Source organism: Centropristis striata, chromosome 9, assembly GCF_030273125.1.
Source record: "Centropristis striata isolate RG_2023a ecotype Rhode Island chromosome 9, C.striata_1.0, whole genome shotgun sequence".
NCBI classification, from domain to species: domain Eukaryota; kingdom Metazoa; phylum Chordata; class Actinopteri; order Perciformes; family Serranidae; genus Centropristis; species Centropristis striata.
Window position 1 is genome coordinate 3,901,535 of NC_081525.1, and position 24,221 is coordinate 3,925,755.

Below are 24,221 nucleotides of genomic sequence, written 5' to 3' on the forward strand. Positions count from 1 at the left end.
CCCCCACCTTGATATGAAAGTTTAATGTGAGTTTTATATGAATGGCACTTTACCGTGTTGTGTGTGGAAGGTCCCTTTAATTACTTTTTTTGGTAATTTTGTGTCTTTTTAAAAATATTTTTAAAAGTTCTACCGTATTTATTACGGTAAAGTTACCGTAAAAACAACAGTTTTTTTTACAGTGTAAACTGATTCCAATGAAAGATTGGATCCCATTTATGACTATGTTTTATTGATATAAATATCAAATACTATCCACTTTAACAAGAACAGGGGACTTTAGAGTTTCAGGATATTAACACTAGATGGTTTTCTCTGTCTGTTGCCTGGTTGAGTGATGTTGGCTCTCATTGTCACTGAGAACTCTTAAGTCTGCATTCAGATTGCAAACTGCTTTATTTAAACACATTTGACAGCTGGATTCTTGGTACATTTAGTTTTTGCAGCTTTTTAACTAGGTAAGTGTGTGATCAGAAGTAATAACTGTTCTCACTGAGCTGGTTGTTGAGTTGAAGTCCAACCAAGGTGAAAATAGTTTTGGATTTTTCATCAGTTTTAGTTTTTATTTCGTTGTCAATTTTTGTTTTCAAATTCAGTTCGTTTTAATTCGTTTTTTAGAATGAGATTGATAGTTTTAATTTGTTTTTATTTTCTGGAAAATGCTTAGTTTTAGTTTAGTTTTCATTAGTTTTAGTGTTAGTTTTTTTTTGTAATGGTGTATTTGTTGGGTGCCAGATTCAATAAGGTCACAATAAATGTTTCCTTTATTTCCTTTGTCTGATCCATCTCAGCCCCAATAACTTTATTAAGTCATAAAACCAGATAGATGAAATAGATTTCATATCAACCAAAAAGGTTTACGTATGAAAAAAGTTGACAAAGATGGAAAAAAAAGGACATTTTCACTATAATTTTAGTTAGTTTTGTAACCACACAATACAGTTTCAGTTAGTTATCGTTTTTTTCAATTCTAGTTTTTGTTATTTCGTTAGTTTTCGTAAACTATAATAACCTTGGTCCATAGTTGTTGATACTAATGTTTGTTGAACGAACATTATTGCAAGAAAATCTCCTCTGGTGCGTAACAACACTCTCAGCAGGTTATAGGAGACGGTGCCTCGCCCAAATGGTCATGAAAATATATGTGTCATGTGGCTTACTGACTGTTATTCTTATTTGAAAATACAATATATAGGTGATTTTGGCAAAAGAGAGAGAACGGGCAAGTTTTGTGTATTTCTTCTTTCATTCTGTATCTGTGCTACTCCCCCTCTACTAACTCCCCGATCTACTTTGCAGGAGCGCTGTCTCCTGGGGGGGAAATTTAGATTTTTTTTAAATAAATGCATTCTGTTGCAGAATGATAATGAGCGCTGCGAGCTGTGGATACAGGTCTGGCTGTGTGCGACTATTACCTTCTGTTTTTGCACCAATCTTTGGTGTTTGTTTTTAAAAGACTGTGAGATGACAGCAGGAGCATGATGAGAGTTCAATCACATCCAGTGGAGGTTTAAACAACTCCCTGGGTGGTAAGTGATGTGTAGGAGGGCAGCAGGCCATAATAGTGGGAAGAGGAGGGGTCACACACATATTTCAGAGGAGGAAGTCTTTCATTACCAGCAGTGAGCAACAAAATTACAGTCTGAACTATCAACAAACAATCAGCCTGTAGACTTTTTCAGTGATGAATGACAATAAAATAATGTGGGCTGATCTCAGCATTGTCCCCTCGCTAACTGAACAAATGTTTAATTCATTGATTAGTATCTGCAAATATACTGAAACAAGATCTAAAAACTAATGGTGCCATTCAGGAAGCACTGATTAATAATTAACGTATTAATTATAATCAAATTACCATATTAATATTCAGCAGAAGGAATTTGGAGTGTTTTTCATAGAAGAGGTTGGCATATTATTCATTTATTTGCAACATTAAGGAGGACAGTGTGTATAGTCCAAAAAGAAAACAGTAAGTAGTAAGTAAAACAAACAAAACACACAATATCTAAGATAACAGAGAGTTTACAGTGAAAATGTGTGTTTGAGAGAGAGAGAGAGAGAGAGAGAGAGAGAGGGTGATGTGTATGCATGTGTGTGAACCCTGACACATTTCAGAGTTTTCTCTTCTTTTGGGGAGCACGTTATGGACTTCTTGTTCGTTGTTTGTTTGTGTTTGACAAAATGGCCACCCAGGGTGAGGTTAGAGCAGACAAAGAAGCAGGTAAAAGCAAAATGTTGGACATTCTTTTGTCTTGGGAGAACATAACTTTGAATTTATGCCTGTTGAAGGCCAATTTCAAGTGTATTGTGTGTGAGTTATTATGGTAGACCCAAAATGATTGTGTTAGTCAGTGAAGGCCTGGTTTGTGTCTAAACAAGACTAACATTCAATTACAAATGGTATGGCTAGATAAACATCACAACAGTAGTACTTTACAAACACACATCGGATCAAAAACCATCGATTACAGTATAAAAACTTGTTCTTGCTTGTACCGATCTAGCCCAGTAGTGAAGTAGGAAGCTGTGAAGAATTAGTTGTTTGGTTTTCCAGAGTTATTTGCTGCGTTTTTGGCTTCAAATCTTGGTGATTTCATTGTGACGACATCTTGCATATGCCACATGAATTTCAGCAAAGACCAATGGTTGGTTTCTGGGCCTTACGGGCTGGTTTTGTCCCTCGGAGCTGCAGTTGGAGAGAAGTCTCAGCATCGGCCTGAGTCATTGTGTAGCTCTCTGGAGGAAGAGAGAAGGCCGACCTCCAGGCCGACCCTGGAGAGGAGCAGACTTGTTCTCCTCTTGAGGGAGTTCCCCTTGAGACCATTAGGAGTGTTTCCATTACAGTCTAATACCCGGAATGAGGCGGGTCTCACTCGCCGAAACGCCCCTAATTTGAATATGAGCCGTCCTGAGGGTCTTTTGTCTGGACTTTTTCTGGCCCTGTAGAAGAGCAGGGCCGTGTTTCTCCCCTGAAAAAAGCCTGGTTGCTGATTGGATAGAACACTAAGCAGGATGTGACGTAGTACTCGACGCCACAACAAGAATTTATTTCATTTCTAAAAGCCATCGAAGCAGTGTTGCCAACTTAGCGACTTTGTCACTATATTTAGTGACTTTTCAGACCCCCCTAGCAACTATTTTTCAAAAAAGTGACTGCCGACAAATCCAGCGACTTTTTCTGGTGTTATTGGAGACTTTTGGAGACTCGTTCTTGCTCTTATTAATGAACAGCGGCAGGCGGCTCTTTGAGAAGAGTAAGAACGAGTCGAAGCGGCACAGTCCTCCTGCAGGAGTCTCTCCCAGCTGCAGTTACAGAGCCGGAGGGGATGTTAACCCCTTAGCATCCAGTTAGCTCTGTAGCAGCACAGTGTGTATGTGCTGCTGCTGCAGGAGGTGTTCACTTAGCGATCTCTGTTTGTTTACAACAAGCACCGGACACTCTATGTACAGTTAGCGATGCTGGTTAATTCACGATCACCACGTTTATGATCAGCTGCTGATGTTGTGCACAGTTAGCGACGGTGGCCACAGTTGTGTCTCCTGCGTTTGAAAACCATACGTCACCTCCAGAGTCTGTAAATCCCTCTGGAGCCTTTTTGTAATTGAGACACGCAGAGTGAGTGGACTTTTGAGAGGGTGTGGCCTGAGACTTTCCCGGTGGCCACTCTTCCCCCTAAAGGAAACACGGCTTGTGCCTCCATAGCCAATGAGGTATTCATACCTCATGCATATGCAAATCCATACCTGGAGCTGGGATAGCTGTCTTTGGGGGGAACAAAAGGACCCTAGGGGGACAGTCTAAAACGTAAATATACAGTAATAGATCCAGTTGAGGTGTACTTGGTTCATGGCTTGTTTCTGCTGTTATCAATGGTCCTGGAGTGTCTTGAGTGTGTGAAAGACATTTTGTTGTGGTTGTAGTTAATCTATTGAAGATCACAGAGGCTCTGAAGATTGACTAGCAGCCATTAGTGCTCAGCCCTCTGACTGCCCCCTCTTAATCCTCTCCATGGCTCCTAGTTCTGCAGCCAGGCTGGTTGGTTTGCCTTTTTTGTGTGTTAAGAGCATCAGCAACACCAAGAGTACTTTAACAAACAGTACTTTAAGGTCTGAGACCAACGGTCACATGACAAATATTCAGTGAAAATGGAACTAGAGGCTTTTACACATTACTAAAGTGTAAATAATTCAATATGTGGAGCATGTGGAGCAAACTAATTTTCAAAAAAATGTTGTTGTTTTTCTAGCATGATAACTGTTATTCTGCACAAAAGACACTGAGTTTTTATTACATAGAGCCATGATTGTGCTGTTTCCATAGAGGAGTGAAATATGATGCTGCTACAGCTACTACTACTATTACTACCATATTACTGCTACAACTACTGCTACTACTACTACTATTACTATTACTACCATATTACTACTACTACTACTGCTACTATTACTACTACTACTATTAGTACTATGCCATTCCCTTAAGAAATCTAATACGTTGAGGAAATCTTCTTCTGTTTGGCTCATATTCAATTTTGAGTATTAACAACATTTAGGCCAACTTGACATTGTTGAGGATCCTTGATTTCTAATTAAACTAAAACTAATAAAAACTAAACTAAAACTAACTATCTTCCAAAAAATAAAAGTTTCGTGTTTTCATTATTTCTAAGCCAGAATCATCAATATTACAAGAAAAACAGTCTTGAAATATTTCACTCTATGTGTAATGAATCTATATAATGTATGAGTTTCACTTTCTGAAATGATTGACAAAAAACATTGAACTTTTTCACGATATTCTAATTTTTTTTAGATCTACCTGTACACCACTTCTACTGTTAATCTCCCTCTGACTGCTGCTCTGTGACCCTCAAAGACAAACCAAACATTCTTCTTCCACCTTCACTCCTCCGCTTTACATTCATTAATCTGAATTTCTGTTTGACCTTTTAAAATGACACACTGGCACACGGTGGTTAGTGGAAGCACTGTGTGATTTGTGGCTCCAGCAGAATGAGGCTGAGCTGTGTAAAGCCAGCTGATGAGTCTTAAAGCAGATCATTCCTGCACCAACATCTGTCCAGAGGATTCTTAGAGAGACTCTTCCTCCTTCAGAGGGTTCAGCAGAGGGAACTCTGTTCCTCTCATCCTCCATAAATAGTGAACGACTGCCCTCTAGCAGCAGAGAGAGAGAGAGAGTGGGGGCGTGTTCATGTCTATACACAACATACAGTATGCACTGCAAAAAACATGAAGCTGACCAAGTATTTTCTTCTTATATCTAGCAGTAGTATCTTAATCATATTGTTTTGAGTATAATTCACCTACTGACCATAGCGTTATGTGCTTATTTTAAAAACATGTGTCTTTTTGTCTAGTTAAGAAAAGCTTTAAAAAAGTCATTTTTTAACAAAAAATAAGTGAATAAACTCTTTTTTTGCAGTGCAGTGTGCACACTTGCACTGCAAAAACTAACAAAAAATTAAGAAATACATAACTAGAATAAAGCAAATACAGGCTTGAAACAAATAAAATGATCTTATCTTACTACAACAAAAACCGCAAATATGCTCAATCAACTGTTTTGGAACTTGAAAATGTAAACATAGGATACAAATGTGAACATATAAAAATGTAAAATTTAAATATAATAAAACTATATACAAAAAAGTCCCATAAAAACATGTTTTTTTTCCTTGTTAGCTGCAACTCTTCAAAACAAACTGTGCGAAATTCATTCATTCATTCAATCATTCATTCACCTTTATTTAACCAGGCAGGCCATCAAATTACACAGAGAGCTACACCAACGCTCAAATATTTCTGTACTATCAAATTAAATAATTAAATAATCATATCTTTGGTTTTACATGACCTATGTCAATGTTGAATGTTTTTTTGTTAAATGTGGTGTGATCTGATCAGGACAGCATGATCACAGACCCCAGAGGGTTCAAATCCAGCAGTAAGAGATGTTTTGAACTGTAATGTTAGTTTCTGGACTGGTGATTATTTCACATGACTATCCCGAGTAATCTACATTACTTTAGTAACGTTTCTTCACATGTTCACCCTGCACTCGTTGCTGCCTGAAACATCTCATTCTGTCTGCTGACTCCATGAAATATACTCTGTGTCAAACTCTATTACTCTATATACTCTATTATTCTGATTCTTATTCCACCTTTAACTTGAGCTAGTAGAAAGAGCTCCAGGCGCCCAGCAGGGAGTGTGTGAGTGAACAGGGAACATATTCAGGCCTACAGGGGGAGGCACTCTGCAGACTGAAGGAGGCTGAGTCAGCAACTGATACACACACACACACACACACACACACACACACACACACACACACACACACACACACACACATTGTACTCGTTACCTTTGGAGCTACATTAAAAATGCATCTTGCTTAAAACTTATTTGACAGTTCGTGTTAGAGAGGAACCTTGCATGTAACCAGAGGGTTGCTGGTTAGAGTCCAGGACTGACAGGTCAAGGACTGAGCAAGGCACCCAACCTCCAAAGCCGTAGTAAATACCTCCACATGTGAATTTTGAAGTTTCCTTAAACATTTTTTTTACTTCTGTCGGCTGCATTAACCCTCTGGAGACCAAAAGCTCCAAATAATCCAGACTTGTTGCCTCCATCAGACTAGAAAACAAAGCAGCGTGGAGCCCTACTGTAAATTTACCTCTAAAGTTCTGGCTGTAAACTCCATGAGGCCAGTTTCAGTTTGATGATGATATACCAAGTAAAACTGGAGACAAGCTCAAATAGATTTAATATCAAATGATAGAACTGGATGGAACCCTCTTATATGGTAGATTTGACACCTTTGTTCACATTTGCAACATTTACAATTCTTTATTGAGCATGATAGTGTTTTGATTTGTTTTATGTTGGACTAAAGGACTAAAAAAGACACAAAATGACTAAAAAAATACACAAAAAGACACAAAATGACTAAAAAAAGACACAAAAAGACACAAAATAACTAAAAAAAGACTCAAAATTACTAAAAAAAGACACAAAATTACCCAAAAATGACACCAAATGACACAAAATGACTAAAAAAAAGACACAAAATGACCAAAAAAGACACAAAATGAGTAGACAGAATGTCCAAAAAAACCAGAAGGCACAAAATGACAAAAAAGGCACAAAAAAAGACACAAATAAGACATGAAAAGTATAAAAAAATGGACAAAATAGCCCCAGACTCCATAGAGTTAACGCTTCAAACATGATAAAAGTGGTGTTTATTTGTGAAGATGCCTGATGAACAAAAGGCTTAAGCATCAGAAACGTCTGTTTGCTACAGACTCATTTTCTCCAATCACCCAAAACTCCAATGTAAAACCCCCATTGCTAAGTGACCTCAGGTGTAATCACTTTTGTTTTAATGATCACTTGAGTGATAACGTTGGTCCCAGGCGTAATCACGTTTGTTGCAGTTATTATAGTTGTAATGCCTTTTCTTCCAGTTATAACAGGTGTAATGACTTTTATTGTTGTTTTAAATAGCCGTGTTTCCAAGTCTCAGGCCACGCCCTCTGAAATGTCCGCTCACTCAGCGTGTCTCCATTACAAAAAAAGTCCCCAGAGGGATTTAGAGACTCTGGAGGTGACGTTTGGTTTTAGATCGTCGTATAATCGCTTAGAGACAGTTTCAACCGTGATCACATATGTTTAGGATTAAACAGCGGCAACTGTGGCCTCCATCACTAACTGTGCACAAAGATGCCGCTGATAATAAACAAACCAGCATGGCTAATTATGCACAGGGTGGCAGCTGATCATAAACAAATTATAAGCAAAAAGAGTGAAGAAAGTTGAAACTGAAATACCAGTGCCGTAAAAATACTGACATCATAAAAAAACAAAACAAAACTGAAGAAAGAAAAAATTTAAAGACTGAATTTGAAAAACCAATCATAATGCATAAAAGTATAAAAATGAAATAACATCACATGATTGTGAGATTGTTATTTTTCAATGTTTGTGTTTTATTTCTCAGTTAAACATTTTTCAGTACCAAAACTGAAAAAAATGTCTTTACTTTTTTTTCTAATTCTACTTGGGCTTTATGTTTTTATCTGTGTGGAATGATATCAAAACTATAATAATAGTAATAACAAAATTGCAATGTGGGAAATCCCCATTGTGAGGAAGGTGAAGGTCCAGATTCCCTTCTGAGTTAATTCAGGCTACCAGTGAGTCATCAGAGCGGGTGACGCCTGAATGAAAGTATTTGCTAACCCAGGAGAAAGGGAACAGAGAAATGGGCACAAATATTTGTCAGGAAGTTAAAATTTGAAATTCTAGGTCAGAGTTGATCCCAGTAGGACAACATGTCTCACTGTGATGCCTTAAATCAAGGGCCTGGTCCTGAAAAATCATTAATATCCTTTAATAATAAAGCTCAACTAAACACAAAGTTATAGTAGGCCACAAGAAGAGGGGAAGGAGTTTGATTAAAGAGTAATGGAAAAGGGGAGGAGAGACAGTGAGGAGGACAAAGTAGAAAAATGAGTTGCTCAATCTCTTCTCTGAGATCACTTTGAGCTTCTTATATTCGTATCATTCTGTGATCATTTGTTTCTGAATGACTTCTCCTCAGGGACCTTTAGGAGAAAAAGAGATGAGCTAAAAAGAGACAAAGACATCACTAAGACAAAGGATGTTGAGTTGAGTAAACCATTTGAGTAATACTTGAGAAGACTTTAATGTGAGTTTTATATGGATGGCACTTTAATTATTTTTGGGGGGGTAATTTTGTCTTTTTTTGGTAATTTTGTCTTTTTTAAAATAATTTTGTGTCTTTTTTTGATATATCTCATCTGTAAGTCTATTTAGCCTACCTGCCTTTAGGAGTTTTAAAGTGAGCTACAAGGTTTGATTTTCCAATAATATTCAAATAGTTTCCAGCGAATATCAATGTTCAATGTGTATGTGCTGGATGGTGTGGTACCTTATGAAAAACAAAAAAGACACAAAATGAGAAGACAGAATGTCCAAAAATCCCCACAGAGGACACAAAATGACAAAAAAAGAGGTAACACTTTACAATAACCATCATTTATAGATGGTAAATAGACCATTTATAAATGGTAAACAGATTTATTCATGTTTAATATATATTTAATTTATATAGGCCATTTAGAATGGTGAATAGAAAATGTAATAATGTTGAACTATAATTTATAAATGCCAAACAGATTACTTTACCATAAACAAACATAATTATTAGTTTATTAATAGCTTTACACTCATTATAACATTTTTAACACCATATTAAGTATGTAAATTATTTCAAAATGATTCTTATGCCTTTAAGAAATTGCTTGAAAACTTTAAAGATTAAATATTCATAGAATTTTGTAAATGGTTAATAATAATTGGTTTATAAACCATCTATAAACATCACTTAGATAGTTATTGTAAAGTGTTACCAAAAAAGACACAAAAATACCAAAAAAGACACAAAAAATACATAACAACAGACACAAATGACCAAAAAAAGACACAAAATGACTTACAAAGACACGAAAAGACATGAAAAGGATTCAAAAATGGACAAAATGTCCCTATAAGACTCCATAGAGTTAACAAGAGTAGTATTACACCTCATTACATCCCACTTTCACACACAACCTCATTTGGACATAATTGAAAAATCTACTTAATCTCCCACTATAACAATACAGACTTCCTACAGGCCCTGCACTAGTTGAGTTTAAAATGGAAAGTGAGGATCAGACAGTGGAGGGATGAGGTGGATGAGAGAAAGAGAAAGAGAAAGTGTGTGGAAAGAAGAGAGGGAGACGGTGAGTTGAGCTCTTGTCTTCTGCCGCAGCCTACCGGGAGGGGGGGTTACCGCCGCGCAGCCCGAAGCTTGACGCGGGACGTTTCTGGTGTCGAGCACAGCGGATTTAGTCCGAGTGGCACGCGCATGATGATATAAATTAATATGGGATGATAACGAGCGGCTGCTGAGATGGGCAGAGATCAGCTTTAACCTCCCCGGTGTCGGCTCAGCTTCGAAATGGTAGGACAAAACCTGTTCCGGTACAATAATGTAGTAGAGTGCCCCTTCCTATTGGTGTGCTGTTTCGTGTTTTCCCAAAAAAGACGCAATGCGAGGAGTTGGAGTGAGTAACATCAGCTACGCAGCTCAAAGTGGAGCACAAAGCGGCGCCACTTCCCTCCGTTTCTCTCCGTGTCAGCGAGCCTCGGTCTCTCCTCAGCCCGGGGTTCATCTGCAGCACCGTCCGGGGCTTTAATGTCCGAGAAGTGACGCTTGTCTGTGGGAAGAATCTCTCCCTGAATTTCATTCAAATATCTCGCAAAATAAACATCCCTTCCACGCCGGCACAGATACGCGCCTGGCACAGCACAAGTTAAAAATACTGTTGGATTGACAGCATCCACTCTTACATTCGGCTCATAAATAACACTTGAAACAACCCATTTTTGAATAATATCTAAACTTTTAAGAATCTGTTCACCTCCTTCTGCCAATTTGCGTAATTCCCTCCTGCGCGTTGTGCAGGGCGGAAGCCAGCAGTGTGAAGCGGTTATAAAACTTCATGTTTTGTTGACTTAAAGACATTTTTGGGTATTTTAATGTGCGCCGAATTTTCCAAAAGACCACCAAGCAGCAGAGGATTTCATGGCACACACGGGACGACAAGTATGTGAGAGATTAAACAAGTTTTTCCTCACTCCTGGTAGTTTTAAATGAAGTTTGGAGCAATGCGCCTCCGTGTGGGCGAACGGTGCCTTATTGATGTTGCGCCGGCTGGATGTGGTTTCCGACCCCTGGCGGTTACCGGACAACATGCTCGGTGTTTGTGCACGGGTGAAAGTTGTTGAGTTTGGGGTTTTTTAGTGGGGAGCGTGTACCGGCAGGCCCCTCCGCCCCGGCTCAGGTCGTCCCGCGGGACGGCGGAAGGCCAAGTTAAACTTCAGCTCCAGCCTTCTTCTTCTCCTGTTTGTGTGCGCTGCGTGTCTGTTAGTCAGCAGAAAATGGCCGCAGTCAGAGCCAGCGGGCTGAGGTAGATGACAGGCCGACAGAGGGCCTCCTGTCCCAGCCAACAGCCGGCACACAGAGCCGCTGGGAGAAACACCCACACCCCCAGGAGTTAGCCGGCCCCCCAGGAGTTAGCCGGCCCCCCTGAGTCCTGACAACAGCTCAGATATAGTGGAGAGAAGAAAGATATGAAATGATGCACCTCCACCTCCCTCCATTATCACATATATGATATTATCTGAGAATAAACTGCATTTAACTTATTGACACATATATGACACTAAATATATGACACATTGCTATGTTATTATTATTATTATTATTATTATTACTACTACTACTACTACTACTACTACTATTATTATTATTATTATTATTATTATTATTATTATTATTATTATATACATAAACTGTTGCTACCATTACTATTATTACTATATACTGTGATATACTACTATTATTAAACTGGCCTTATTATTATAATTATTATTATTATTATTATTATTGTTATTATATATTATATTATTATTATTATTATTATTATTATTATATTATAGTATATTATATACTATATATACTGTACTAGTATTATATAATATTATTCTATTATTACTATATACTGTGATATAGTACTATTATTATATTATCATATTATTATTATTATATATTATAGTATATATTATATACTATATATACTGTACTAGTATTATACAATAGTACTATTATTACTATATACTGTGATATATTACTATTATTATACTGGCCTTATTATTATTATTAATATTATATTATCTTATTATTATTATATACTATATATATACTGTACTATTATTATATACTGTCTAGTCACAATAACATTATTACCGTCATGTTGCTGCTGTTCCTACCAACTGATCTTCTATTTCACTTCTTAAGGCTGTTTGTTTGTTACAACCATCGAATGCATCCAGACAAACTGTCATTACTTTCAGTCTGATTATTAAATGTTAGTAAGACAAAGCTAAAGACCACTATCATCACATTATCACATTGCTACGTAATTATTATTACTACTACTACTACTACTACTACTACTACTACTACTACTACTAAAGAATAAAGTAATCTATCCATCCAAATGATCATTAACACAGCTTGTGGCGCCCACAGGTCAGGAACAACATGAGCCTGTGTGATGCCTTCAAGTGGCAGAGTTTGTTAGTTAATGAGGCCTAATTAAAGCTGCTCCAGTGGAAGGATCATATAAACCTTTTATTAAAAGTAACAGTAGCCTTAAATGATGTCAGTACTAGTGAGGTAAAAGACTCATCATGAATACTCTAAAAGTGAAAATGTTTTATTAACATGGAAGTGGTGACAACAGTTTAAAAGTATAACAACAAGACACTTAAAAATAAAAAATATTTTCTTTTTGGTTTCATTGTAAAACAGCCCTGGGTCGTCTTGCACGTTACAGTCACATCACTTTGATATAATATGTATTATAAGTCATTTTTATTGTTCAGTCTACAAAGTCTAACTGCAGTAACTACAATTTTGAAATTGAGTTTTAACTAAAAATGAACTCCTTGATGTCTGTTTTATCTTGTGACAATGTTTAAGATTTCAATTTTGCTTTAATTCAGAGAACTATGATATAAAAATTTTAAGTAAATACAAAATCCAACTCAAAACCAAAGCAGACTTACCACGGTCTGCTTTGCATATAAATATATAAATTTAAACATAAAACCAAAGCAGACGGTCTGATACAGTGTAGCCTTGTATTTCTTCATTGTGTTGAATAGTGAAGACAAGAAAAATAGAAATTATAAGTTTATTTGAAACGGAAATTATTATCTAGATAGTGATGAAGTAAAAAAGTGAGATAAAATTATATTAAGACGAAAATATAATGTTACTTTATAATATTAAGTCTAAAATACACAAATCTCTGAATAGAGTTGTCAAACACTTTTAAATACATTTATAACAAAATCAATTTGAAAATGTTTATTAAGCTGAAAACTAAATATAAAAGCTGAAATAAGACAACAACATCGTAGTTTCTGCATCACTATTAGAACCTTTTACAGCAAAACCAGAGTGCAGAAACTACATGTTTGGGGTCAAAGGTCAAATAAATTATCACGATTTTTGAACATAAAATTCCATCATCAATACATGTAGAAATAAGTGTCACTAAATCACTAAAGTGTCACTAAAAATAAGTATCACTAAACTACCTATAACCCATTTGGCTGGCCAGTTAAAAAACGTTAAAAATCTTTAAAGCAGTTTTTCTCAGTGTTAATCTTTGTGTAGTTACTGCAGTTAGACTCTGTATGACAGTTTATATGTGTTCTTAATACATCTATAGACTGTGCACTTTGATTCTGTTAGATACTAAACAGCACATCATTGTTGTAGCTTTACTTACTGTGTGCAACTACAAGAAGATAAATCTGATCTATTGTAAAACAAAATATCAGTTTTTAGGAACACTTCTGAGCAATTACTTAGGCTAAGTAAAAGTACTATTGTAAAAAAAAAATCCTGTTACAAGTGAAAGTGCACCATATGAGTGTTACACAATTTTATTATAAGATTATTATTATTATTATTATTATTATTATTATTATTATTATTATTATTATTATTATTAACTCTCTGGAGTCCATGAAAGCAGCTGCACATGACTTCTTCATGACGTGAAGACATAAAAATGAAACATTGAGTCTCTTCATCAGCTTCCCTCTAAAGTTCTGGCTTGAAACTCCATACCAGATTTTTTTTTGATGATATTCAGCCAAGTAAAACCGTGCCAAATGTCAAATATATTTAGTATAAAATGTAGAACTAGATATTATCCTCATTTTACCTGTTATATGTTAAATATGCAACCTGTGTTCATATTTGCAACATGTACATTTCTGTGTGTAAAACATAATTTTCAAGATCAGATTTTATGTTTTCATTTGTTTCTTTTGGGTTCAAAATTTTGATCAAGTAAGTCAAAGTTAGACATTAATTATCAGGACATATAGATGAGGTAACGCTGAAAAACCTGATACCAACATGGCATGGTAAAGATTTTTTTAACAGATTTTTTTAACAGACAAAATAGCCCAAGATTTCAGAGGGTTGATGATTAATCTAGAGCTGTGGTATTATAGTTGGTTGAGATGGAGATAATTTGTTTTGAAGTACGTGAGTCAATAGTAACGTTCCACTACTGGTTTGGGAGGAACATCATAGAGAATAATGAAAGAGTTGTTTTTGGCATGTATTCACTGTGAACTGAGCCTCACAAGTCAAGAGAACACCTCCACTCTGTGTGTGTGTGTTCTTGTTCTTCCTACATAGTGAGGACCGGTACACGTTTTTAACCAACAGAGTGAGGACATGTTTTGCAAAGTGAGGACATTTTGGCCGGTCCTCGCTTCTTTAAAGGCTTTTTTGAGAGTTCAGACTTTGTTTTAAGGGTTAAAGGTTACAATCAGGTTTATGTTAGGGTTAGGGTTAAGGGTAAGGGTAAGGGGCTAGGGAACCAAGGTTATTATAGGTAATGAAAACGAAACGAAATAAGGGAAACTAGAATTTAAAAAACATTTTCCTTAACTGAAATAAAAATAAAAATGAGTTTTTAAAAAAATTATAATTAACTGAAACTGTATTGTGTGGTTACAGAACTAACTAAAACTAACTAAAATTGTAGTGAAAATGCTCTTTGTTTTCGTCTTTGTCAACTTTTTTCATCCATACTAAAGATGGATAAGCGAAAGGAAATAAAGGCAAAATTTACTGTGACCTCTTTTAATCTCCCACCCAACAAATACCCCATTACAAAAAACTAAAACTAATAAAACTAAACTAAAACTAAAGCATTCCAAAAAAAACAACTAAAACTATCAAACTCACTCTAAAAACTCATTAAAACTAACTGAATTTGAAAACAAAAATTCACAACGAAATTAAAACTAAAACTGATGAAAAATCCAAAACTATTATAACCTTGCTAGGGAATCCACTATTACAATGAGGGTCCTCACAAAGATAGAAGTACAAGAATGCGCATGTGTGTGTGTGTGTGTGTGTGTGTGTGTGTGTGTGTGTGTGTGTGTGTGTGTGTGTGTGTGTGTGTGGATCCTGAGATGAACCGTACAGTGCTTGCTGCCTGCAGCTGCTGCGGCTTTAAGCCTGTCGTTTGGGATGGGCTCAGTTCATCACGTCATTTCACTCCTCTCCTTTTATTCTTCGCCCCCTCATCTCCTTCCCTCTCAAAATGACAACGTCCCTCTCCGTGCTCCGTTACCCCTGCGGCCATGCTCTCCACGCAGCGATTACTCCAAACTTCCTCTGTGTTTTTCTCCCTGCGGAGCTTTTTTCCGGAGCCTTAACTTTTCTGGTGTGTCATCATTTCTGGAGTTAACGCGGCAGAGTTATCCGAGCCGACCGGAGCTCTCTCTCTCTCTCTCTCTCTCTCTCTCTCTCTCTCTCTCTCTCAGATGTGGATTGTTAAAGGAGCCCAGGGAATCCAGCGTTTTCTTTGACCTGGAGCTACCGCTGTTGAAATGTGCAGAAACAAATGGCAATCGTCGGGATATTTGTGTAAATGCAAAGCTGCTTCTCAACATGATGTTTTCGTCTCTCTCTCTGTCTCAGGTAAAAGGCCACTGTGTTAATCAGAAGCTAACCAGGACACTGTGTGTGTGATCCACTCCCACTGGGTGTCATTGTGCAGGACAGACACACAGACATGAACCAGAGATTGATATCTGGAGCAGGTAGTGAAGGGAGCACCAGGCCTGGTGGACTAACGGGGCTGTTAGCTGGAGCTCCGTCTTCTCCACAGTGTGTTAGTCAGCTCGTCTGCTGTGTGTTTGCATATGAACATTTCCATCTGGGGAACTCGACACAAACCTCTGAGTTCTTCCATCGTGCAACTAGTTTCCTACCATGTGACACATCAAACTCGCGGCCTGCGGGCCAATTGTGGCCCTCGTGACGATATTTTGTGGCCCCCACCTTGATATGAAAGTTTAATGTGAGTTTTATATGAATGGCACTTTACCGTGTTGTGTGTGCAAGGTCCCTTTAATTCCTTTTTTTGGTAATTTTGTCTTTTTTAATAATTTTGTGTCTTTTTTAATAATTTTGTGACTTTTTTTTGTAATTTTGTGTCTTTTTTGGTCATTTTGTGTCTTTTTTTTGGTAATTTTGTGTCTTTTTTTAGTAATTTTGGGTCTTTTTTGGTCATTTTGTGTCTTTTTTGGGTCATTTTGTGTCTTTTTTAGTCATTTTGTGTCTTTTTCTTAACGAGCCTTAGCGTCCAGTCTGCAAATTGCTAACAGGCTAACAGTTAGCTCTGTAGCAGTACAGTGTGTATGTGCTGCTGCTGCAGGAGGTGTTCACTTAGCGATCTCTGTTTGTTTACAACAAGCACCAGACACTCTGTGCACAGTTAGTGATGCCGGTTAATTCACAATCACTATGTTTACGATCAGCGGAGAAGCTGTGCATAATTAGCCATGCTGGTTTGTTTATGATCAGCTGCTGATGTTGTGCACAGTTAGCGACAGCGTCCACAGTTGCGTCTCCGTGTTTTATCCGTTGTGTATGTGATCACAGATCACGGTCGAAACCGTTGCTAAGCGATTACGTGATGATCGAAAACCAAACGTCACCTCCAGAGTCTCTAAATCCCTCTGGGGCCTTTTTGTAATGGAGACACGCAGATGAGCGGGCATTTGAGAGGGCTCGGCCTGAGACTTTCCTAGCGCCACTCTTCCCCCTAAAGGAAAAACGGCTTATGTCTCACTGACTGATGGACATATTTGTTTTCAGGGAGACGTGATTGTTCCATCGTTCAATCCACACTGACTCTGTCTTTCGTCACATTAGGTGAAGCATAATCTGCATAGACAGCTGTTTAAATCACACTCTTGTCAAGCTGTATATGTGTTTTTAACTTATTATTGCATGTTAATTGATAAGTCAACTGCGATGGCAGTGAGCAATGATGAATATCTTACAGTTTTCCATGATTCCATGATGATTTCATGACAATTTCCATGAAACTACTCGAAGCACATGGCTACTTAATATGCAAATGCTGCATTCTGTGATGGAATGGGGCTTTTGGCTGGGAGAATGATCCAGAGGGTGGGGGCTGTGACACTGAAGGCACTGGCTCCAAAAGTTCACAGTTTGGTGCAGGGGATGGAGAGCAGACCTGCATCGGAGTGTGGAGGAGATCAGTCAGTGCGTTTACATGCAGTTTAATCGAGCTTTGCTTAAAAAATCAATTTTGGCATCTAATCGGACTTCTGTCCTTGTCCCAGTTTAGACGCAACTGAGAAAATTGAATGACTGACGGGAACGTGTCCTCCTCCTTAACACTCGGTGGCGATATGTGTCGTTTCAGCAGGTTAATATGGCGCCCTTTTTGGTTGACCTCGGTTTGACACTTTGTGCCGTTGCTACTGACCTGCTAATGTGACCGGCTAACGCGACTGGCTAATGTGACCGGCTAATGCGTCCGGCTAATGTGACCGGCTAACGCGACTGGCTAATGTGACCGGCTAACGCGACCGGCTAATGTGACCGGCTAATGCGTCCGGCTAATGTGACCGGCTAACGCGTCCGGCTAATGTGACCGGCAAACACGACCGGCTAATGTGACCGGCTAATGCATCCGGCTCATGTGTGCGGCTAATGTGACCGGCTAACATGGCAGGCTTGAATCAAACCCACGGCTGATGATGAATGCCATCAATATACACTTTTTTTTCCCAAAAGACGCAGGTGTCAAAGCTGTTTTGACAGGAAAGAGGCAGACCAGAAAACCGCAAAACCAACTGGGCCAGTGCATGGGGGCATCAAGGCCACCGTGGCCTCAGGGCAGATATGTTTTTTAAGGGCACGATGCCAAATTACGAGGGCACGAGGCCCTTGGCCCCCAAATCAGAGGCTGCAGGTGGATGCTGGGTAATTGGTGGAGCAGGTGAAAATACTAATGCAGGGCACCCGCAGCATTGACGAGCAGAAGGAGATCTTTCATAGAAATTTTCCAGCTTAAATAGACCTCCAAATAAGGAAGATGTATTTGGTAGAGCAGCTATTCTCAACCTTGTGGGGGTCGCCAAATCATTTTGGAAGTCATGTGTTTTTACTCTTTTTGGTCATTTCATGTCTTCTTTTGGTCATTTTGTGTCTTTTTTGTCATTTTGTATCTTTTTTGGTCATTTTGTGTCTTTTTTTGATCATTTTGTGGTCAATTTGTGTCTTTTTTAGTCATTTTGTTTCCTTTTTCGCTCATTATGTGTCTTTTTTTGAGTCATTTTGTGTCTTTTTTTGATCATTTTGTTTCCTTTTTTGGTCATTTTGTGTCTTTTTTAGTCATGTTATTTATTTTTGATCATTTTGTTGTCAATTTGTGTCTTTTTGTGGTCATTTTGAACTGTGTGATTCTGTTCAGTGAGCGGGGGTCACAGACAACATGCTTGTTAAATTGGGGGTCGTGACTCAAAAAGGTTGAGAATTACTGTGGTAGAGGATATGGAAAGAGCCATGTCATGTGTGTCTGCAGCAGAGTCAACCGCCTCTACCAGCTTTCAGGCATTGCGCCATTGGTGGTGATATGTATTTTTAAATGGTGATGACAAGGCAAAAATATCAAACCCAGCAAGGCAAATTAGACGAGGTCTGCGTTTCAGGAAGGGTCAGGTGGGTCAGACCCTGAGGACCTGAGGACATCTGGCCAAACACTTTAGAGTTAAACAGTTTGGAGTTAAAAGTTCTTACTGTCATCATGGCAGCTATGTCTTTCAGCTTTTTTTTTTAACTTTCTTTTTGTTGAACATTTTAACAAACATTTTGCATACATCTGGTATACATAAATAATGCATCATGATACATCTTTCCTCAATCTTTCATCTTGGATCAGATATAAAATAACTTTTTTATAAATTAACATTTTTATATACTCCAATAAAACTGTGCAACTGAAATAGTAGTCATCCACTGTTATCCAAAAATTCTGACCAATTAAACAACAATTTGTTCCAGTGTTGCAAAATTGGAGAAATAAAAAATAATATTCATGAAAGAAAAAAATAATAATAACCAAAAAACAATAAATCAAATTAGGAAGAATTTAAAACAGAACTTTTCAACTTCTGTAGCTACGAGCCAGGGTACTTTTCCTTCTAATGATGGACATCTCACATAAAGTCAGACCTAATTGGTTTTATGTACTCTATTTTTCCATATCCTCTTAAATCTGTCCTCCTCCAGTCTCACGGAGAAAGTTAACTTTTCCATCACATAAATATTATGTATAACCTCAACCCAGTCCTCAATCTTAGGTTCCTCCTTCTTCATCCACTTTCTGGTAATTGCTTTTTTGCTTGCAATCAACATTATTTTATACGTTTATATGTTTTTGTCTCCTAATCTCGTAAAATCTGTCTTATTTCCCCAAATATAGAACCTCAAAAGTAGGTGGAAGGTCTACCCTCAGTATTTTATCCATACATTTCTTAAGTTCCTGCCAGTAGCTGCGAATGGAGGGAAAACACCAGAACACATGAAATGATCAGCTTTAACAGCTTTTCAAACACTCTCAGCAGACTTTCAGAGAAGGTGAAGCTGCAACAGGTTGTGATGCGCTTAAATTCCACGTTTATCTGAAACAACATGAAATTATTTTTTGCACAGCACAGATTTTTAATTTATTTTTTTTAAACGTTATAAAAGTGCATGGGCATCTTGCATGCACACATGGAATACGATTGTTATTCCCATAATGTCTGACTCGATGGTGCTTCAGAATAAGGGACCTACTTGGAAAAACTGAAGGGCAGGTCTTTCATTGCCACAGTCACTGGAACACTTCTAGCACCATTCACTGTGAAAGTGGAAACAAAGAAGGATTAAAGTTGGGGTTGGAGATCCTGGAAAAACGATTCGAGCAGGCAGCCACATTTTAAAAATACACAGACAAAAGTCAAAGCTGTTGACTTTTCTCTGAAGCCCCGCCTCTGCAGGAACTGCAAATGGTTAGATAAATGATAGCTATACTTAGAATTAATAACAGTGTACATTTTCTAATATTTTGTCCAATCTGTTTCCATACATGCCTGGGGCAAAATATCCAAAATGCTCAGAAACACAAAATATTCCACTCAAGTAGACCACACCAGCTAAACTAATTACATTAATCACCTGTCTGACAATATAATCAGGTAAAGTTAAACCTGTGACAGGGTTGTTGTATTAGATTGCAAAGATGTATTAATGAGGTGTGTGTATGCATGTGCGGAGCGATTCATTAAAATCTGTAATACATTATAATTACAGTATAAGAGCAAATACAACATCCTCGTCTCACCACAAAAATGTAAAACCCACAATCCATCAGCTGACTCCAAGAGATATGAGGACTTGAGTTTGTCTTTCACTCTGCAGCAAAACAGGATACAAATAATCTAGACCAGGGATGGGCAACTTAAATGCTGCAGGGGGCCACAGTTTTTCATGGCCACTACCACAGGGCCACATATAGGAGCATGCACTAACCAGATATGATGAAACTGCAATTTTAAATATGTTTACAGTGCAGTAACTTAACATATTTCATGCTCAAATATAACTAGGAATACAAAAGGTTTGAAGCAAATAAAAAACTGTGATTTCTTTTTTTTTTTAGTGCAAGAACAGCAGACCAACATGAAGTAATAAGAAGTAATTTTGTGCATTTTTACACAGCACTTTTAAGATTTCATGCTCAAATGCATGTAGTTGTACTGAGGGCCACTTCAAGTGATGGTGCAGGCCGTATGTGGCCCCCGGGCCTCATGTTGCCCATCCCTGCTCTATGCATTACAAAACCATATTTCAATACACATACATTAGATGTTCATTCACCGGCAACTTTATTTAGGTAAACTGCATAAACTATTGTAAAATATCAAATAATGAATGTGATTATTTCCTTCTCTGATGAGAACAGAGAGTAACCATGTTCCATGTTCAAACACTGGGCTGACTGTGTAAAGACAGCAGCTTGTATCCCAAAAAAAGATAAAGGGTTTCCATTATGACCGTTAAGCAGTGGCAGGCCATGATTATTGCTACAACTGCTTCAGACAGAGCACACACACACCAGTTAATGGGGTTTGTCGCTAACTTAATGCTGCTGATGACATTAGCAGAGGCTGCTCAATGGACAAAATCTCACTAACGCTACAAAACGTAACTGAACAGTCAGTTAGCAAACAAATTAAAACAGAGGACTAAGGACAACGCACAGTTAACCCTTTGGAGTCCTGGTTTATTTTGTCCATTTTTGAATCATTCAGCCTGTTAATACCACTTAAAAAATTGTTTACCGTGACATGTGGATTCATTTTTTTTCAGTACTATCTCACCTATATGACTCGATTATTATTATTTTTTCACTTTTTAAATTTCTGCATCAACATTTTAACACAAAAAAACATGCAAAAGAACATAAAATCAGATTTCGAAAATTAGGTTTCATACTTAGTAACTACATAACACAATAATGTTCATTAAAGAATTTTAAACGATGTGAATGTGAACACAGATCACAAATACAACATATAGAAGGTAAAAGGAGGATATCATCGAGTTCTATATTTTAATATTAAATATATTTGACGTTATCTCCTGTTTTTCTTGACCTATCATCATCAAACAGAAACTGGCTGGAGTTAGTAAGTTGATAAGTTAACGGCAGGGTGTCACACTGCTTCATTTTTACGTTGTGACGTCATGAAGAAGTCCTGTGATTTGGTGTGATCAGCGACTCCAAAGGGTTAAATTAAATGAACGGCTCCAGCTCAAATATTCAAATGAAACAGAGCGAGTCAGATCAGAGTCATATTTTCCTTTATTGTCATTGCACAGAGTAACAAGTACTAGGACAACAAAATTAGCCATCAACCCGTCCAAACGTATACTTAACACACATACAATATGCCAGAGGTGGACAGGACAGGGAGACAGAGATGAAAGAGAGAAGATGTATGCATATCTGTTTGGGAGTTCGAGTGTGTAAGGCTGAGACCCCTTAGCCCAGTACCTGATCAGTCCCGTCTCAGCTCGCAGGAATGACAAAAATCGCTAACGTATCGGTTGCTATGGAGACAACCTTACTTGGCCCCAGACAGTAGCAGACAGTCAACAGGTGTCTGTGGGAGGTATAATATATAATCTCACATCATGAGATTATATATAAACTTACAAATGTTCTAAAGCTTGTTTTTTCAGTCAAGTATCATCTGTTATACTTTCTACATTTCTGAACACCAGCTCTTGTGTTGCCCAATAGCATTACATTTCAATAATTAAAAACAGGCTGATATATTATGCATTTATTAGAGCAGAATGTTGAACAGAGACACAGACTCTCAGCAACTTTTTATGTCAACATGAAGCAGATTAATGATTTTCTTTCTCCACAGCGACAGCTTGGGGCCACCAAAACACTGCTGCCATTGTGCCTAAACAGACAAATAAAAGAACAATGCAGGTTTACAAAAACAGCAATTGGAATCAAAATGTGAACAAAACATCTGCACACAAGTTACAAATTTACTGAGTACAAGTGAATACATTGACCCGCTGGAACATAGTTTGAACTTAAATCTTCCCCCCGGACTGCATGGACTGAAACATGGTGCTTCCTTGTGTGTAATCGAACACATCAATGGAGATTGCTGTCGAGGCAATTAATAGTAATCAGAAGCTGGCAAGACTCTCTAAACGAGCGACGTCCTGATCCTGTAAGCTCTTCCTTCACCGGGAGGAAATTGCGCTGCATGCACTCTTTCAGTACCAGTGGAGCAGCTGGACCCTGCTGGTCCAGTTCCTCCAGTCTGGAGGTTTCCAGCACAATACCAGCACCAGGATAGCAAGACGCGTTCAGCACATTATGGAGGTCTGCATGATGCCCACATGCTCTGAAGGGAACCTTTTGTTGATGGATTTATTGTTGGGATTTTGTGGATTTGAACTAACATGAATAAAAATGCAGCAGCTCATTTTGACAGTCTTCTTTTGAATTTAGTGGTGGACTCTTATTTTGAAAGCTACATGTGTTTGCTTTTATTTTGAAGGTGGATCCAACACATTTTTTCCGTCACGCTTAGTAAATACATGCACCAGGAAAACAAGTGGAGGCAGACTGACTGCAGTGTGCTTCGTTCTCTTCCAGGAACGTTAGCTAGCCGTTAGCGCTAACAGGCAGTCTAACCTCACTCAGAAACTCCTGTAATGCTAACAGAGAGCTCGGCTGTTACGGTTGTTAAGACATTTCCATTTGCTCGTCCCTGCGGTGAGAGTGTGCTGTAGTCACCGCTACAGAATTTAAATAATAAAACAATCCCCTATTCTGAAGTAGCGGTGCCGCTGCTAAAAAATAGGTACTTTGTAAAGAGGATTAGGAGCCTAACCAGACAATCAATTCCAGCACAACTTGAAAACGTCACATTTCTCAGTACCAATAAACGTTTTGGAGTTTGATACCCCGCGTCAGGTCAAAGTTCTCCGATCTCATCTGTGTTAAAGCAAGACTGACATTTAATTCCAAGTGGTGTGGTGAAACCTACAACCAGTAACCTAAAGATATAGATGTTGAGGACATTGTGGTAGAAGTGTGTTGGTTAGTGATAACTGTGTAAATCTCTGTGTTTTTATCTGACTGTGTGTCCTGTAGGATGAGTTCCATCCGTTCATCGAGGCTCTGCTGCCCCAGGTCCGTGCCTTTGCCTACACATGGTTCAACCTGCAGGCCAGAAAAAGGAAATACTTCAAAAAACACGAGAAAAGGATGACGAAAGAAGAAGAGAGAGCTGTCAAAGATGAACTGCTGGGGGAGAAGGCAGAGGTGGGGTGGATGAGTTGAGTGGTGGAAATCAAGTTGTGATAATTAAACAAACTCAGGACATTTAATTTATTAATTTAATTTATAACAGTGGTTGTCAACCATGTTCCAGGTCCTTGAGGATGTTCCAGAGGATCCCCAGAAAACAAATTGTTTACATTTATTTACTATTTAATCACTATAGAATTGAGCCCAATGGGGTGATTCTCATGAAGCCAGTCTAAGTTCTGTCTGTGAAGATTATAAGGACATACTTAATTAAACTAAATATATTTCACTTTTATATGA

General features: G+C 38.0%; 1 protein-coding gene across 2 annotated transcripts in view; it reads left to right on the forward strand.

The window, feature by feature from the left end:
• Nucleotides 1–9,848: 9,848 nt before the first annotated feature.
• nfic (nuclear factor I/C) overlaps nt 9,849–24,221 on the forward strand; it is a 41,075-nt gene continuing 26,702 nt past the window's right edge. The window contains exons 1-2 of one of the 2 annotated variants that reach the window (XM_059340569.1): nt 9,849–10,057; nt 23,766–23,936. In XM_059340569.1, coding sequence (XP_059196552.1) covers nt 10,055–10,057; nt 23,766–23,936 — 174 coding nt within the window. In that variant the 5' untranslated portion in view covers nt 9,849–10,054. Of the gene's footprint in view, nt 10,058–15,528; nt 15,686–23,765; nt 23,937–24,221 lie in introns of those variants that run through there. The other variant, XM_059340567.1, reaches the window with a different exon arrangement.